The sequence below is a fragment of the Euwallacea fornicatus genome, unplaced genomic scaffold (assembly GCF_040115645.1).
Source record: "Euwallacea fornicatus isolate EFF26 unplaced genomic scaffold, ASM4011564v1 scaffold_127, whole genome shotgun sequence".
In the NCBI taxonomy this organism is placed as follows: domain Eukaryota; kingdom Metazoa; phylum Arthropoda; class Insecta; order Coleoptera; family Curculionidae; genus Euwallacea; species Euwallacea fornicatus.
The window spans coordinates 4,337-21,848 of record NW_027096095.1 but is presented as its reverse complement, the minus strand read 5'-3'; the positions used below and the strand labels follow the sequence as shown (position 1 = coordinate 21,848).

Genomic DNA, 17,512 nt, shown 5'->3' with positions numbered 1-17,512 from the left:
ACTGGGTGCGGTGACTACGTACATCCGTCCGGGACCCCAAAAGATGCTCTCGAGGATGCGCCTGTGCAGATACCTCCAGCACCATCACTGGAGGCCGACCACTTCAACCCCTATCCTGCAATAGAGAACGCCATGATGCTCAGCCGTGTGGAGAAGCCACCTTACCTCGAGGCCGCTCTGCGCCTGGTGATCCGGAATCTCCATCCCGGCGACCAAAGGGTCCTCTTTCCGCGCCCTGAGGCTGTCGACCGGATCTTTATGCGCGGTGGCGGATTACCAAGGGACCCGACCCAGGTACTATCTCTGTTGCAGGCGGTGTTTGCGAGGCGAGGCGAGACCATTGACTTCCCAAGGGTTTACCGCGACTTTGTGGCTGCGCAAGGCAGGGCCGTTTTGGATTTCCGTCGCCCCTGGCCCGAATGATACTCGGTCGTCAGGCTACCCTGAGAAGCTTCCCCTGGCACCCCCCGCCGACCCCTTTCTATCCATCCCCAACCGTCTACGGTTCTCTCTTTTTTTTTTCCTTTCTTTGAACTTTAATATATAGAGTATACGGCTCTACTCACAGCCCTGTTGGCGTCCCCCAATTTCTCCCTGAGGCGTTTGAAAAACTCCAGACCCTTGGCCAATCGGCACCTCCTGACCTCGTATTGGTCAAAGCGATCAACCTGATCCTCTGGTGCGGCAGGGTTCCACCGGCGCAAAGCGCTGCGCGAACGTCCTTCATCCCCAAGAAGCAAAACTCCCAAAACCCTGGCGACTTTCGACCCATCACAGTACTGTCAGTACTGGTCTGTCAGGTTCACGCCATTCTGAGTCGCCGTGTAACTCAGACACTGGTACTGGATCCCCGGCAGAGGGCATTTCAGCCCACTGACTGGTGCGCGGATAACATTGTTATCTTGGATCTCTTGCTGCGCAGTCAAAGGCTACAATATACTTTCTGCTATATGGCATTCCTTGACGTTAGCAAGACCTACGATTCAGTGTCCCATGGTGCGATCATAGGCACCCTAAGATCCTGTGGGTTCCCGCGCGAGATGATGAGCTACGTGCGGCGCGTGTATGGCTAATCGACAACTCGCTGCAACGGAGATGGATGGATGTCACACGAGATAAAGCCACGTGGCGGCGTTAAGTAGGGAGACCCGCTTTCACCAATTCTGTTCAACTTAGTCATGGACAGGGTCCTGAAGGACTTGCCAACCGAAATTGGTGCAAACATCGGTACCGCACGTGTCAATGCGTTGACGTTCGCGGACGACTTGATACTCACCGCGAACACATCTAAAGGCCTTCAGGCGTTGTTGGACAAAACGCGCGGTTTCCTAGCGTCATGTGGCATGGCTCTGAACCCTGCCAAGACTTTTACCATCAGCCTAAAAGGGCAGCCTAAACAGAAGACACTAGTGATGGTTCCGGATCAATTCACCTTGGGGAATACTCCACTGCCGGCATTACGCTATACTGATACGTGGTCGTATCTGGGTATCAGCTTCAGCCCAGATAGTCTTGTTAAGTACCGACCCAGTGAGGATTCCGAACCGATGCTCTCAAAACCTAGAAAGATCTCTGATTAACTTGCGAAGTTCATTTATTAAAACCGCGCGGGATAACGCTACTCAAATTAACACCCTGTTTTTATTGAACGTGGAATCGAGCAAATCCCAAATAGAAATAATGGGACAGAACATTAGGAACCTTGTCAAACAAAGAAGGAACAGAAGAGGCCTAATAAATTTCATAGGTACGGCTCAAAAATGGCTTTATGGCACCCTAGACGCGGATGACGGTGCAAGATACGACCATTATATCGAAACACTAAGCAATAATCAAAAAACGATTGATCAAAATCTCAAAAATCAAGTGCAGATCCTTAAGGATATCACAAAAACATTCCATGAACAATTCTCAACTATAGAGCTCAATCAAAAGACAATAACGCGAAGAGTCGACGACATTACCGTAGAAAACCAAAGCGTAAATAAGATAATCGCATTTAACTTAATTTTAGATAATTTGAACGCCCAATGTATTAAGATTAAAGATCTGATTTACCATCTGCAACTAGCTATAAACTTTGCTCAATTAAACATTATGCATTACACCATATTACAGCATAACGAAATAAGTCAGATACTAAACCAGATTCCGAAGGACCAACAGATACCGTTTGATAACGCAGTAAAATACTATGAAACCATGGCAACAAGTGTTAATATTCATAAGGACTTAATCGTATTCATGATAAAAACACCAATGATTCAACCAAACCCTTTTCTATTGTATAAAACGTATCCTATCCCAATCCAAAACTATACCGTAAGTACTAAGTACCCTTACCTATTACTTACCACCAACGACTTTTACAACTCTCAACAAGAATGCCCAAAAATCGAGAACACATATTTGTGTCAGAAGGAAACCCTCGATCGAAAGGACCCGTGTGTGTCGACCCTGATAAACTATGGACTACAAAGGTGTCCAACCGTAAAAATTTCGTATGAAGACTCGACCATTCAACAACTTCCTAATGGACAAGTACTAATCATCCCGAAAGGGAGCGTAACAGTAGCAACGCGCTGCGGCGAATCTAGCAACATCAACATGATCATTCAACCGACGCTCATCACCCCTGGGAAATGTTTGATAACCACGGGAAACCAAACATTCTCTCACAAAGTAGAGAACTTCAATTTCGAGCTAAAAATGCCAAGGATAATAATTCCTGATTTGCAAGAAGAAACCACAGCCTTAAAAGTCAAGAAAATAGATCACGACGCCATCCAGACGGCCATCCAGGAACTCGAGAATTTAAAGGTAAAACCACTCCAAGAGCTTCACTTCAGTCCGGACCATACAGGCACCTATGTAACCTTAAGTTTAGTGCTTATAGGAATAGGAATAACTATCATAATAATCATAAAAATTAAGAAGGGCAATCCAACGGACGTGCAAATCGAGTTATCCGAACTTGGGAGTTCACATCAACCCCACTTTGCAACGTCTTAGGGAGGGAGGAATTATATTATCTAATCAAATGCATTACTAAATACACTACCCCATCTGAGGGAATGCACATAACAATAATTCCCCGCTCCAGACCGGTAACAATATATCCCGCTTAGGTTGCACTTTAAACTATATAAAAGAAGATGCATCCTAGATGTAGATTTAGATTTGCTTTCAATGTCAATTGCAGCAACAGCTCAACTTAAAGTTTGTAATTCGCGTTTTAAAATAAAGATTATTTTTTAAAACGAGTTTATTTAAACTTTAAATCTAACTAGCACTCGGAGTTAGGTTATAAACCTAAAATTACGTACATGCCGCTCCGGAGCTCCGATCGATCCTTCGAAAGGAATAGACGTGCCAAGAGCTTGTCAGCTTCGTGTGAAAAAGCGAAACGTAAAAATTAGGATAACCCTAATTAATGCGAACCGCGACAAATCGGAGAAAGCAACGCGAGTGCAACCGACCCAACTGCTCAATTAACTGGGTACAATTATATGGCTATTTACGAGTGGTAAAGTAATATGACCACCCCATAAGTCTTATTGTTTTATAGACGTAAACATATAAATCTATAGGCGAACGTTATGTTTAGGAAATCATAATTTGGCTTAGGCTAACATTCAAGATGCCGGAAGAGTCTCAAATCTCATATGTACTAATTAATTGAAGTCATAACATAACATAAACAACAAATTTCTTAATGATTGTATTTTTTAGGTATAAAGAAGGGATCGAAAGATTATAGTTAGTTCTTAAGTCTGGGAGAGTCGAATTGGTTAGTGTGTTAAGATCGTAACCTGTTAAATAATAAAAAAAAATTTTAATAAATAATTATTTTTTCATTACGATCGCGATCCATCCTTAAAATTGTACCGTGACGACCCGACCGACCGAGATTTATTGGCCAATTGGGACGAACCGACATTCCAACGGAGTGCCGCAAGTACCGCTACGGCCAACCAATACGATCGAGACGACTGTCGATAGCGTAAAATCGGCCGGAATAAACAGGTCTTCGAGCGACTTCACCTTCGATAGGTGAAAATCGGCCGGAAACCAAACATTCACGACCAAATAAGAGGCTACAGGATTCTCTTGTGTTTATAAACACAAGAGAGTTTGTAAGTATCTAACTTTATTTACAGGAATTAATTACTTTAAATCACAGCTAGCTAAATTAATGATTGGGCCCACAAATGGCCGAATCAAAAATGCAAATAGAAGAGAAAGCCATGATAGCCATGGAAATGAAAACCGATCCTAATGCCTTGTTCATGATGAACCAACATCTATATGAACAGAATGCAGAAAAAGATAAGCGGATTGCGGAGCTCCAGTCCCTTGTCAAGGATCTCCAAAGGACTAATCACGAGCTACTCGAGGCTAAGATCGATAGAATGGACAAAATCAATGCTCATGGAACCGGAACTGAATTGCCCAAAGAAAAGAAAAAGAGGACCAACGAAAGAATTGAAGGAAATGAGGCCATCGAAATTGAAATTGACCAAACAAACCAATTCGACGAAGAAATGCAGGAGATAAACTTTAAGCAAATTCAACAAGAACAAAGGAGCGAGAACAAACGTGCTAAGGAATCAATGGATAATGATGCTCAAGCTGGAAAAGCAGAGCAATCAAAGCCAGAAAGAGAATCGACACAACCAAGCCAAAAAATCCCGCCAATCATTATTAAAAACGCAAATGATTGGACCATCGTTTGCAACAGGATGCGGACTAAGAAGATTGCCTATAATAAGGCAAAAATGACAGAGCAAGGGGTTGCAGTATCGCCCAGCACCCCGGAAGATTACAGAGCTATGGCCAAGCTCCTAAATGAAGACAAACGGGAATACCACACATATAGCCTGCCCGAGGACAAAAAAGTTCGGGTGGTAATAGGACTTCTTCCGGCTAATGTAACGGAAGAGCAAATCCATAAAGACCTTAAGGAACAAAGGATTTAGACCCACTCAATCCAAAGAAATCATAGTAGGGTGGACAAGAGGACCCTACCACTAGTATTAGTCCAGGTCAACAGAAAGGACAAAGAGAACATTTTCGCGATCAACTGATGCTGTGACCTTAACGTGAGGGTTGAAGCTCAACGACCTCAAACGAGTCCAAATCAGTGCCACAGGTGCCAACAATTCGGGCACTCGTAGAGGTTTTGCACCGCAAAACCTAAATGCGTCAAATGTGGAGGCGATCACCACACCGGTGATTGTAAAAAATCTAAAAACACAGCAGTAAAATGCGCTAACTGTAGCGGCCCCACCCCGTAAGCTACAGGGATTACAAAATGCCTCAGCAACAACCAGCTAAACCCCAAAAAAAGGAGGAGACCAAGAAAAAATCGACAATGAAGGAAGCACCTCTTCAAGCCAGGAATGAGCTACGCAGAAGTATCCAAAACCAGTCCGAAGAAAGCCCAAAATAATGAAGAGCCTGCAGATTTCCAACAGGTTCTTAAACAAATGCAGACAATGTACTCAGCAATGAGTGCATTCTTCGCTAATTTGCCTAAACTACAAGGTTACCCGAACCCTTTATCAATGCCGATCATATCATGGAATATAAATGGTACGAAAGGGCGAGAAAACGAATTGCGGGAGACACTGAAACGCCGAAATATTGACATAGTTGCAATTCAAGGAACCAGACTCAAACCCAGGGAAGATATAAAAATCCCAGGCTATAAAATCCACAGAAAGGACAACGAAAAGCCGGGAACTCGAGGATCAGCAATTTTAAATAAAAACGGCATTCAGCAAACTCAATTGCCACCGATACAGACGATCGTTATGGACGCCATTGCAATCGAGCTGAATAATACCAGGGGGCGGTTACGAATTGCATCGTGCTACCACCCTCCGCACCCGAAATTACTACCTGAAGATGTCGAAAAAGAATTGTTCGGTAGGCAAAGCGGTCAATACATCGCAATAGGAGATTTTAATGCCAAATCGCAAAATTGGCATAGCAAAACAACTAATGATAATGGAAGGCAACTAAAAAAGTTTCTGGAAAAAAGGGATGACGTCGTTGTAATGTCATCTGAAGAACCCACACACGTTTCCACCCCAGGCACAGCGACGTGTTGGACATTATGCTAATCAGGGACCTAGCCGTGGAGGCAGAAATTAACGTAATTAATGAAGGATCGTCGGACCACAACCCAATACTAGTGGTCTTAGGAGAAGGACTTCCAGCCGTGAATACAATCATCACTAAAAGGACAAATTGAAAGAAATATAAGAAAAACTTGCAAGAAAACCTATCGAAAATCGGCAAACTCGAATGTGAAGTCGATATAGAAAATGCCGTTTCTACACTTGAAACGGACATAAAAGCAGCACTGGAAACAAGTACAAAAATAAGAAGAAAACCCAAAATAAGAAATTACCTAGCGGGAATAGCAGAGGAAACAAAACAGCTGATACAGCTAAGAAGGCATGCTAAGAAAAAAGCATTTAAAACACACGCTCAGGCGGACAAAAACGCTTTGTATCAGCTAAACAGGAGAGTTAAGACAGCATTACAGGAACACAAGGAGCAACAATGGCAGGAGCACTTGCAATCCCTTAACCCACAAGATAGGAGCATGTGGAAAACGCTCAAAGCTATCAAAACAGAAAGAAAACCAATCCCACCTATACAAGGAGAATATGAAATAGTATATACCTCTGAAGATAAAGCAGAGGTATTCGCGGACAGTCTAGAAAATCATTTCAATGAAAACAGGAACAAGGACCAAGAAGCAGAAAAATGGGAAGAAGTCAATAAACAAATATTCAACCTAGACAAGACACGAGACGAAGAAACCATTAGACACGTCACGCCAAAAGAGATAAAAAACATCCTGAAACAACTTCAAAACAAGAAAGCATCAGGATGCGACTAAATAGGAAACCAGGCACTAAAGGAATTGTCAAATCGAGGGATAGCCGCATTAGTGAGTATCGCGAATGCGGTCCTGAGAAAAAGGCATTTTCCTTCAAACTGGAAAAAAGTTGACGTAATTCTGTTTCCAAAACCGGGGAAAAATCACAAACTACCTCAAAGCTACAGGCCGATTAGTATACTACCACTCATGGGAAAAGTAGTGGAAAAAATAATACTAACCAGATTAAAAGAGAGCGAAGAAGAGCTTAAAATTATCCCCCAGGAACAATTCGGATTTAGGAAATAACATTCGACTGAATTACAAGTTCTAAGAATGGTTGAGTACATCACAGGTACATTCAACAGGAACCAAGCAGCAGGACAATACTGTTGGACATCGAAAAGGCATTCGACAGCGAATGGCATAGAGGATTGTTGGTGAGACTATTGGAATCAGGGCTCCCAGTACCGCTAGTCAAGCTAGTTAAATCCTTCCTCGACAACAGGAATTTCCGAGTTAAACTGAACGACAGCTACTCAACATATAGGACAATAGAAGCGGGAGTATCTCAAGGAGTTGTACTATCCCCGTTCCTGTACAATGTATGTGTGTCAGAACCACCGAGAACCCAAAACACTCAACTGGCACAGTACGCAGATGATACTGCAATTCTTGCAAGATCATGGAACGGGAAACTGCTAATCAGGCAACTTCAAGAGGAGATGACAGCACTAGAAAAATAGTTTTCAAGATGGAAAATCAAAATCAACGTTGAAAAAACCCAGGCCATTGTATTCAGAAAAAAAGCGAAAAGTCACGTACTTGGTTGTTGACATGGACGAAAAACTTACGTGGGGACCCCACGTAAGTAAAATAAGAAACAAATCAAGATTGACAAGGGTAAAACTTTATCCTATGATAAGTGGAACGTCCAAATTGCCGCTCAAAAATAAAATTACGCTCGTTAAAACCATTATACCACCATAGCTAACATATGCATCGTCAGCATGGGGATATGCAGCCAAACCGTACTTAAAGAAACTTCAGGCAGTAAAAAATATTGTCTTGAGAACAGCTTTAAATACGCCATGGTATAGTAGCAACAAAGCTATTAAAATGGATCTAAAATACCAAACAATGACCTTCGTCATATACACTTGTGGACAAAAGTTTGGAAACCCCGATAAAGATGTTGGTAAATGTCAATTATTCATTTAATAACTTGAGAATATTGCCAATAAGCATTTTTCAATTCTTTATTGTTTAATCACCAATACGAAAATATGAGATTCGCATAGACAAATTTGTTTATAGCTAAGAAATAATAAACAATTCAAAAAAATGCATTTTTATCGCAGGACAAAAGTTTGGAAACCTTATCTTAGTTCGGAAATATTTGAATATTTTAAGCAGTTAGTTTTATCAGTATAATATTGAACACTTTAGAAATGGCAAGAACGAACGAAATCCCAATTACCATTAGAGAGCAAATAGTGAAATTAAAAGTGGAAGAAGTTATAGAAAAATATCGAAGATTGTGTAGCTTCCGGAAGGAACAATTTCTAAAGTAATTTCTAAATCTAAAAGATTAGGAACAACTGTGGATCGCCCTAGATGTGGAAGACCAAGATCTACTAATGCTCACGTGAATAGAATTATTAAGAGAATTGCGCAAGCAAACCCACGTAAGACCGCCAATGACATCCATCAAGAACTAATACTGTCTAACATTCATAATGTGTCCATAAAAACTGTCCAACGTCGACTGAGGGAAATGGGACTTTTGGAAGAAGACCTGTTAAAAAACCACTTATATCAAAAAAAAAATAAGAAGGACCGTTTATCGTTCGCTAAAGAATATATTACGTGGTCTATTCAAAAGTGAAATTATGTATTGTGGAGTGATGAAAGTAAATTCAATTTGTTTGGTAATGATGGGAAAGGATATGTAAGACGCCCTGTTGGAAAAAGGTTCGATAAAAAGTACCAGTTACCAACAGTAAAGCATGGAAGAGTTGGAGATTATGGTTTGGGGATGTTTTTCTCGCTCTGGTGTTGGCCCATTAGTAAGAATTATGGACAAAATGGACCGCTTCTCTTATGGGAGTATCTTACAGAACCACATGCTTCCTTACGCTGAATGGAACATGCCATTAAGATGGTGGTTCCAACAGGATAATGACCCTAAGCATGCTTCTAAACACATTAAACAGTTGTTGGAAGCAAATGATGTCACCCAATTAAAGTGGCCGAGCCAGTCGCCTAATTTAAATCCCATAGAACATCTATGGGATTACTTAAAACGCAAAATTTATGATTGTGCCATATCGAATAAGGAATTTTTGTGAAATACATTAAAGTGTGAGTGGGAACGCATTCCAGTTAACGTTTGTGAAAAGTTAGTAGGTTCGATGAATTCTAGATGTGCTGAAGTTATTCAGGCAAAAGGATATACAACAAATTATTAAATTAAAAAAATGGCATTTAAAACAATTCAAAGAGATTTTGTGTAAGGTTTCCAAAATTTTGTCCTGCGATAAAAATGCATTTTTTTGAATTGTTTATTATTTCTTAGCTATAAACAATAAAGAATTTAAAAATGCTTATTAGCAATATTCTCAAGTTATTAAATGAATAATTGACATTTACCAACATCTTTATCGGGGTTTCCAAACTTTTGCCCACAAGTGTAGGACCATGCAGCGAAGATACTCAAGGAAATCGAAGACCACTCGAACGAGCTGATTAGAACGGCAACGGACTATACAGGGTGTCCGGATACTCCGTGTACAACGCTCTATCAGATATAGTACAACTCATAATAAGTCGATTTAACTAGATTTGCCTTAGTACAAAAGTTGATAATAACGGAGCTACAGGGTGTCAAAGTTGAAAAAGGAAATCAGATTTTCTTTCATATCTTTTGACTTCTTCAAACTAATTTCACGAAATTTTGTATTCAGGGGTTTTTTGGGATGAGAAATTCAAATTTATAAACGATTTTGATGTATCTTCTAGAGGGCACCACAAGCGACCATTAGGACACTTTTAAACCGTCAAAACTTTTTTCTGCCACAGTGTATGTCAATTTCGAATAGAAAAATCTTTTACCCTATCTTTTCTGCTTAAAAAAGGTATACTTGTTAAATGTCGCTAAAGCCAACTGTTTAAAAGATATTTGCAATTTTATTAATAGATGCAATTTTTATTTCAAAGCATTTTATTACAAACATTTCATAGCAAATGCTCAAAATGCGCACCATTTTATTTTTATTGTAACTTAGGTTTTTTGTTGTTTCCCTGAAGACGTTTAAGTAAACAAATGAAAATAACACTGCACGTCTTAGTTTCTTTTTGACGTTATTAGAATACTGAAGTTTTATCAAGTCAATAACTATCGCTTTTTCACAATGAATACTTACACCTATAATGAGCAAGTTGACATGTTATTGGTTTATGGATTTTGCAATAAAAACGGCCGGGAAAGTGTTCGAGTTTATCACGAAAAATTTCCAAATCGTCGAACACCCAATCATCAAACGTTTGCAAATATTGAAAGGCGACTCCGTGAAAATGGAAGTTTTCAACCGAAAAGAATCGACGGGGGTCGAATCCGGACAACTAGGACAACAGGTAATGAAGAAGCTATTTTAAATAGAGTCGAAGAAGATCCGAGAATTAGTACCAGACGTTTACAAGACAACTTAGCAGTTCCCAAAAGTACAATTCACGAAGTTTTGAAAGAAGAATTATTATACCCTTTCCATATCCAAAAAGTACAAGATCTTTTACCGATCGATCTTGGAAGTCGTTTAGCTTTTTGTCATTTTATTCAAAATCAGCAAGTCCATAATCCGAACTTCAGTAAAAAAATTCTCTTCACCGACGAAGCTTGCTTTACTAGATCCGGCATAACTAACGTTCACAATGAACATGTTTATAGTAATGAAAATCCGCACGCCCTCAAAGTAGTTCATCATCAACATACATTCAAAGTTAATGTATGGACCGGAATAATAGGCAATATTATTCTTGGGCCTGTTGTGATGCCAAATCGATTAAATGGACAAAGTTATTTGCACTTTCTTCATGAAACTTTACCGGACTTGTTGGAGAACATACCGTTATTAATTCGTGATGGCATGTGGTTCATGCAAGATGGGGCGCCTCCACATTATACCCTCAATGTTAGACAATATTTAAATAATACATTTCCTAGGATATGGATTGGAAGGGGAAATGACGCTCCAGTACAATGGCCTCCACGATCTCCAGACTTGACGCCATGTGACTTTTTTTTGTGGGGTTTTTTGAAATCAAAAGTTTATTCGACATCAATTGATCATATTCAAGAGTTACATAATAGAATTTTCAATGCAGTTAACGATGTGAGAAATAGGCCAGAAGTTATGCAGAGAATGCACTTTAATTTTTTGAAAAGAATTAATTTGTGTATGCAAGAAAATGGTGCGCGTTTTGAGCATTTGCTATGAAATGTTTGTAATAAAATGCTTTGAAATAAAAATTGCATCTATTAATAAAATTGCAAATATCTTTTAAACAGTTGGCTTTAGCGACATTTAACAAGTATACCTTTTTTAAGCAGAAAAGATAGGGTAAAAGATTTTTCTATTCGAAATTGACATACACTGTGGCAGAAAAAAGTTTTGACGGTTTAAAAGTGTCCTAATGGTCGCTTGTGGTGCCCTCTAGAAGATACATCAAAATCGTTTATAAATTTGAATTTCTCATCCCAAAAAACCCCTGAATACAAAATTTCGTGAAATTAGTTTGAAGAAGTCAAAAGATATGAAAGAAAATCTGATTTCCTTTTTCAACTTTGACACCCTGTAGCTCCGTTATTACCAACTTTTGTACTAAGGCAAATCTAGTTAAATCGACTTATTATGAGTTGTACTATATCTGATAGAGCGTTGTACACGGAGTATCCGGACACCCTGTAGTATGGAAATTAACATTCCGCACAAACGACCCAAATATCAATTGTTTGACAATGGATAAAGGAATACAATCCAACTGCATAGGATAAACGAGCCAAAAAAACAAATTCCAACGGAACAAGCCGACAAACAAAGGAAGCGTACAATAGGACAATAAATACGGCAATAAAACCCTCGTCGGCGGGGCAACAAAAACCAAAATCCTCGGGAATAACACGGAATTCTCGTAAAAGATACGCAAAGGGCCTAATTAAGATTACAGAGCAAAGAGCGGAGATACCGTTTGACTCTGATAATTAAACGACCCCAAACAAAAGCGACCCAAAAAACGCGATTTAGAATTTTCGATTTCACTCTATATTCTCTGAAATTACGAAGTTTTTTAGTGGGTGGAACCTCACACAGGTTAGTTGTACGGGCACCAGTATCGTCTTCCGGCAAGATTTTGTATCCCTGTGGTCGCTTCCCCCAAACAAAAAAAAAAGGAATGCCAAAATCCAAGAAGGATCGAGGAATGGATTTCCTAAAAAAGGAGGGGATCTCAGAGGCAGAAGAGACCATGAGATACGACGAAATAAAGAAGAACCCAGAGGCCTTGCTGTTATTGAACAAACATTTGTTCGATGCCAATAAGGCATTGAGCAAGCGGATGGAGCAGCTAGAAAAATTGCTCCAGGACCAGTCCGAGATGCTAAAAGGAATCAAGGAGTCGGTCCAAAACAACGAGGACGGAAGGAGAAAAAAGAAAAAAGAAGGACCATCCAAAAGAAAGAAGAATCAGAAGAAGACGAGAATGAGGACATGGAAAAGGAGTTGGATTTCAAGAAAATCCTACAAAAACAAGTGAAGGAGAAACAAAAACAAAACAAGGTAAGCGCTAGTAGAGTGGCTGACACCATACCAAGCGCGAGGAAGTTAGACGGCATAAGAATCAGACCGAATAGACTGAACGACACCACTCCCAGCCCAAATAAATCGAACGGCACCGAAGCCGGCCCAAGTGGACTAGCTGACACCACCCCAGGACCAAATAGACTGGACAGCATCAGCCAAAACCAAAGCCAGACTAACAAAGCCCAGAGGATCCCGCCAATTGTTATCAACAATGCTAATAATTGGACGACTAGGCGCAATAGGTTGAGGACCAGGAAAATAGGCTACAACAAGGCCAAAATAGCTGGTCAAGGAGTGGCTATAACCACTAATTGAGCCAAAGACTACAGGGCTTTGGCTAGGCTCCTCAAAGAGGAGAAAAAAGAACTTCACACGTTCTCATTACCCGAGGACAAGAAAGTGAGAGCTGTAGTAGGACGTATTTCCGAAAGTTTAACAGAGGAAGAAACCTTAGAAGACCTAAAAGGACAAGGAATCAACCCCATCTCAGTACAGCGTATGAAGAGCCGAAAGGACAAAAAAGCGCTACCACTTGTACTTGTACAAGTCACCATTCAGGTGATAGATTTGTGTGTTTGCTTAATCACCATTAGGCTAATTATTTTTGTTTTCGTTCTCTTTCATTTTTGTTCAATAAAGTCAGTCATCTCTAAGCTTTGATACCGTACATTAGTTTAATACACATCTTATTAAAGCGTTACGAAGGATTTTTCTTTAATGTAATGCAAGAAACATTCGCTCCTGAACCAAATTGTAATGCAGTCAAACACAAAAACCTAAAAGCACCCATTCAATTATAACACTAATTACACAACACCAATCAAAATATATTTTGTACCACGCGTAACGGTTGAAAGAGAAGGGTTGAGAAAGAGAAATTGTATGAAAAGAAGGGAAAAATGAACTATCACAATCGAACACACACACGCACACGTCCGTGCACAGATGCACATATATACATAGATATGTGTATTTGTGCGTATGTGCATAGGCACAAAAAAACTCATAGAGGTGTAAGAGCGCAAGACTGCATTGTCACCAGTAAAAAACGACCAGCATCGATTGAACTCTTCAGTGGCGATTGTGCCATGCTAGTGGAAAGACGCGTCACGAGAGCGAAATCGGACACCAGACATCGCAAATGGCGAGAAAAGTTCAAACGTTCAAGAAACGAGACGACGACGAAAAACCAAAACTTTTGAGGTGAGGCAACTAGAGTGCCGAAACCTTGAGGAATTGGGGACACCTGTGTTTTCAAAACACAAATAGTCGAAGGAAACAAAGGTCAGACGGTCTAGCATCAAGACGACGGAGCATCCGAAACCTTGAAGGCGAGGCAACTAGAGTGCCAAACCCCAGGAGATTGGGGATTTTTGTGTTTTTCTAAACACAAAAAACTTTAGGGAAAAATAAGATTCCACAAAAGAATCAAGGAAAAGGTCAAACGGTCATACGAGTGAGCGGCGTGCTGAAACCTTGGAGGCGAGCCACCTAGAGTGACAAATACTAGGGTTTTTGGCGATTCGAGTGTTTCTTTTAGTAAAACATCGAATTTCTTTCGGATTTTAATACTTTTAATTTCAGTTTAGGGGAAATTAGAAGGTTGGAAAAAGAAGAAGGAAAGACAAGTTCCAGTCACAAGATGGCGGAACTTGGAGGAAAAATTAGTGGAAACACTGAAATGGCGCTATCCATAGAGGAATACTGCCAAAATCCAGAGATGCTGTTCGAGATGAATCAGCATCTATACCAGAAGAACCTTGCACAGAGCAAGGAAATCAACGAATTTAAAGAGACAAACCAAAGACTATTAACAGCTCTGAAAAAGATGGAAGCCAGGCTCGACAAATTGGAGAACAGCAGCGCGGAGGAAAAAGAAACAAAAAGGAAAAAGAAGACACTTAAAGAGACCGACTCGGAAAGAGAAACCGAGCAATCGGATGAAGAAATGAACACAGTGGATTTGAGACAGATCCAAAACGAGCAAAGGAAAGAAAGGAAAGCTGAAATTGAAAAGAGGGGAAAAGAAGAAAAAGAAAGACAAAAACCAAAAGAAAAAGTAGATCAAATTCTACAAGTAAAAATAAATAAAATACCCCCGATAATAATAAATAAAGCCAGCGACTAGACGACGGTTTGCAATAGACTAAAGACCAAAAAGATAGCCTATAATAAGGCGAAGATGACGGGAAAGGGGGTAGCAATAACCCCAATCTCAGCGGAGGACTACCGAGCGATGACCCGGTAGCTCAAAGAAGAAAACAAGGAATTTAATACGTACAGTTTGCCCGAAGACAAAAAAGTCAGGGCAGTAATTGGACTTCTTTCTGAAAACGTCACAGAAGAAGAAGTCCAAAGAGACCTATCCGGACAAGGGATCGAAACTTTTTCGGTCCAAAGGATGAGAAGCCGAGTTGATAAAAGAACTTTGCCCCTGATGTTGGTTCAAATGGAACCAAAAGACAAGGAAAAGATTTTCAACTTAACGAGATGCTGCGACCTCAGCGTGAGAGTTGAGGCACAAAGGATGCAACCAGGACCAAACCAGTGCCACCGAGGTCAAAAATTCGGGCACTCCCAACGTTTTTGCACGGCCCAGCCGAAATGTGTGAAGTGTGGAGAAGGGCACCTCACTGAGAAATGCCAAAAGGCAAAAACAGTCCCGCCAAAATGTGCCAACTGTGGAGGGCCACACCCGGCCAGTTACAGAGGATGCAAAAACGTTCCTCAACTACCGAAACCAAAAAAGGAAATGCAAAACAAACCAGCGATGAAGGAAGCCCCAACCCCGACCCCATTCAAACCGGGAACTAGCTATGCTAGCGTAACAAGAAAGGAACCAAAACAAAAAACGCCGTCAACTACGATGGCGACGACGAAAAAAGAAGAGCCTGTTGATTTTCAACAGGCTTTAAAACAGATGCAGATGATGTACTCAGCGATGAGTGCATTCTTCGCCAACCTCCCGAAGATCCAAGGCTGTTAAATATCAGCACAACAAAGAGTATCAGCACTGCAGATAATATCCTGGAATATAAACGGAATCAAAGAAAGAAAAGCAGAACTGCAGAAGCTGATACAACGGAAAAATCCAGATGTCGTAGCTATCCAAGAAACGAGGCTACGACCCACAGAACATTTTAAGATTCCGAGATACGAAACCCACAGGAAGGACAACGAAAACCAAAGAGAAACCGCACACGGAGGAACCGCACTTCTCGTCAGGGATAACATCCAGCACGCACAGCTGCCGCCGATAGAAACAGAGGAAATGGAAGCCATGGCAATCGAGGTAAATACCACCAGGGGTAAATTGAGAATTGCCTCTTGCTATCATCCACCGGCCAGACGACTCCGGCAAAACGACCTGGAACAAGTTCTCTTCGGGAGACAATGAGGTCAACACGTGGCAATCGGAGATTTCAACGCGAAATCTACCGATTGGCACAGCAGAATCACGAACGGAAACGGCAGGCAGCTGAAATCGTTCCTACGAAGGAGAGAAGACGTGCAAGTACCGCAACAGAAGAGCCCATGCACACTGGAGGTGTGGGAATAAGCGATGTCTTGGATATTATGCTGGCAAGGGACCTAAACATGGAAGTGGAAATCGAGGTCCTACAGGAAGGATTTTCGGATCACGACCCGATCCGAATTCGACTAGAAAACGGACCGCCGACAGAGGACACCATCGAGTTCAGGAGGATTAACTGGGACTGTTCTGAAAATTTTTAGCGAAAGATCTATCTGCCATAAATGGAACAGAAAATACGGATGAAATCGAGGAGGCCATCTCGACCTTCAAAAGAGACATAAAAACGGCCCTAAACACAAGCTCGAAAATCGTCAGGAAACAAAGGATTCGGAATTGCATGGCGCAAATTCCAGAAGAAATCAAACGACTGATCCAACAAAGGAGACAGGCAAAGAAAAGGGCATTTAGGACAAATACATCGGCCGATAAAAATTCCTTAAATAGATTAAACAGGAGGGCAACAGTGGTCCAGCAGAAAATCAGGGAAAAACAGTGGCAGGAGCATTTGGAATCGCTGAACCCAGAAAATAAGAGCATGTGGAAAACGTTCAAAGCAATTAAAAGCAAGAGAAAACCGATTCCTCCCATCCATAGGGAATGAGAAATCGTGTACATCCCCAAAGAAAAAGCCAAGGCCTTTGCCGACAGCTTGGAAAAATAATTTTGGAAAAACGAAATTGACGACGACGATGCAAATTTCTGGAAAAAAGAAATAAACACACGTCTCAGATAGATGGAAAACATGGAGGATAACGAAGTCATCAGGCACGCAACGCCAAAGGAAGTAAACGAGATCACACGGCACCTGAAAACAAGAAAAGCACCAGGATACCATCAGATCAGCAACCAGATTCTCAAGAAATTGCCGGTACGAGGTAGCCGCATTGGTGAACATTGCGAAAGCGGTTCTGAGGCTACGGCACTTCCCGAAGAACTAGAAGAAGGCTGACATCATCCTGCTACCCAAACCAGGAAAGAATCACACTCCTCTATAGAAATGCAGACCGATAAGTCTCCTGCCATACAAGGGAAAAGTCGTGAAAAGAGTCATTTTGAGAAGATTGAGAAAATACGAAGAAGGGCTTAAAACCATCCCGCAAGAACAATTTGGGTTTAGAAAGCAACATTTGACAGAACTTCAGGTACTGACAATGGCGGAATACATCACGAACAGCTTTAACAGGAAGCAGGCAGCAGGAACGGTACTGTTGGACGTCTCGAAGG

The 17,512-nt window shown here is 41.1% G+C and overlaps 1 protein-coding gene across 1 annotated transcript; it reads left to right on the top strand.

Annotated features, from left to right (window-relative positions):
• Positions 1-7,732: 7,732 nt before the first annotated feature.
• LOC136350151 (mRNA export factor GLE1-like) lies at positions 7,733-16,889 on the top strand. The gene is made up of 9 exons (XM_066301665.1): positions 7,733-7,762; positions 7,886-8,093; positions 12,536-12,995; positions 13,083-13,311; positions 13,829-13,956; positions 14,338-14,830; positions 15,002-15,698; positions 15,765-16,061; positions 16,489-16,889. The coding sequence occupies exons 1-9, from the start codon at positions 7,733-7,735 to the stop codon at positions 16,887-16,889; spliced, it is 2,943 nt and encodes a 980-aa protein (XP_066157762.1).
• Positions 16,890-17,512: the final 623 nt, after the last annotated feature.

Coding starts and splice junctions, on each gene's coding strand:
- LOC136350151 (XM_066301665.1), top strand. CDS start 7,733: ATGGACGAAAAACTTACGTGGGGACCCCAC. Junction 14,831..15,001: donor AAGTAGATCAAATTCTACAA/GTAAAAATAAAT, acceptor ATGACCCGGTAG/CTCAAAGAAGAAAACAAGGA. Junction 16,062..16,488: donor CGAGGTAAATACCACCAGGG/GTAAATTGAGAA, acceptor GAAAATTTTTAG/CGAAAGATCTATCTGCCATA.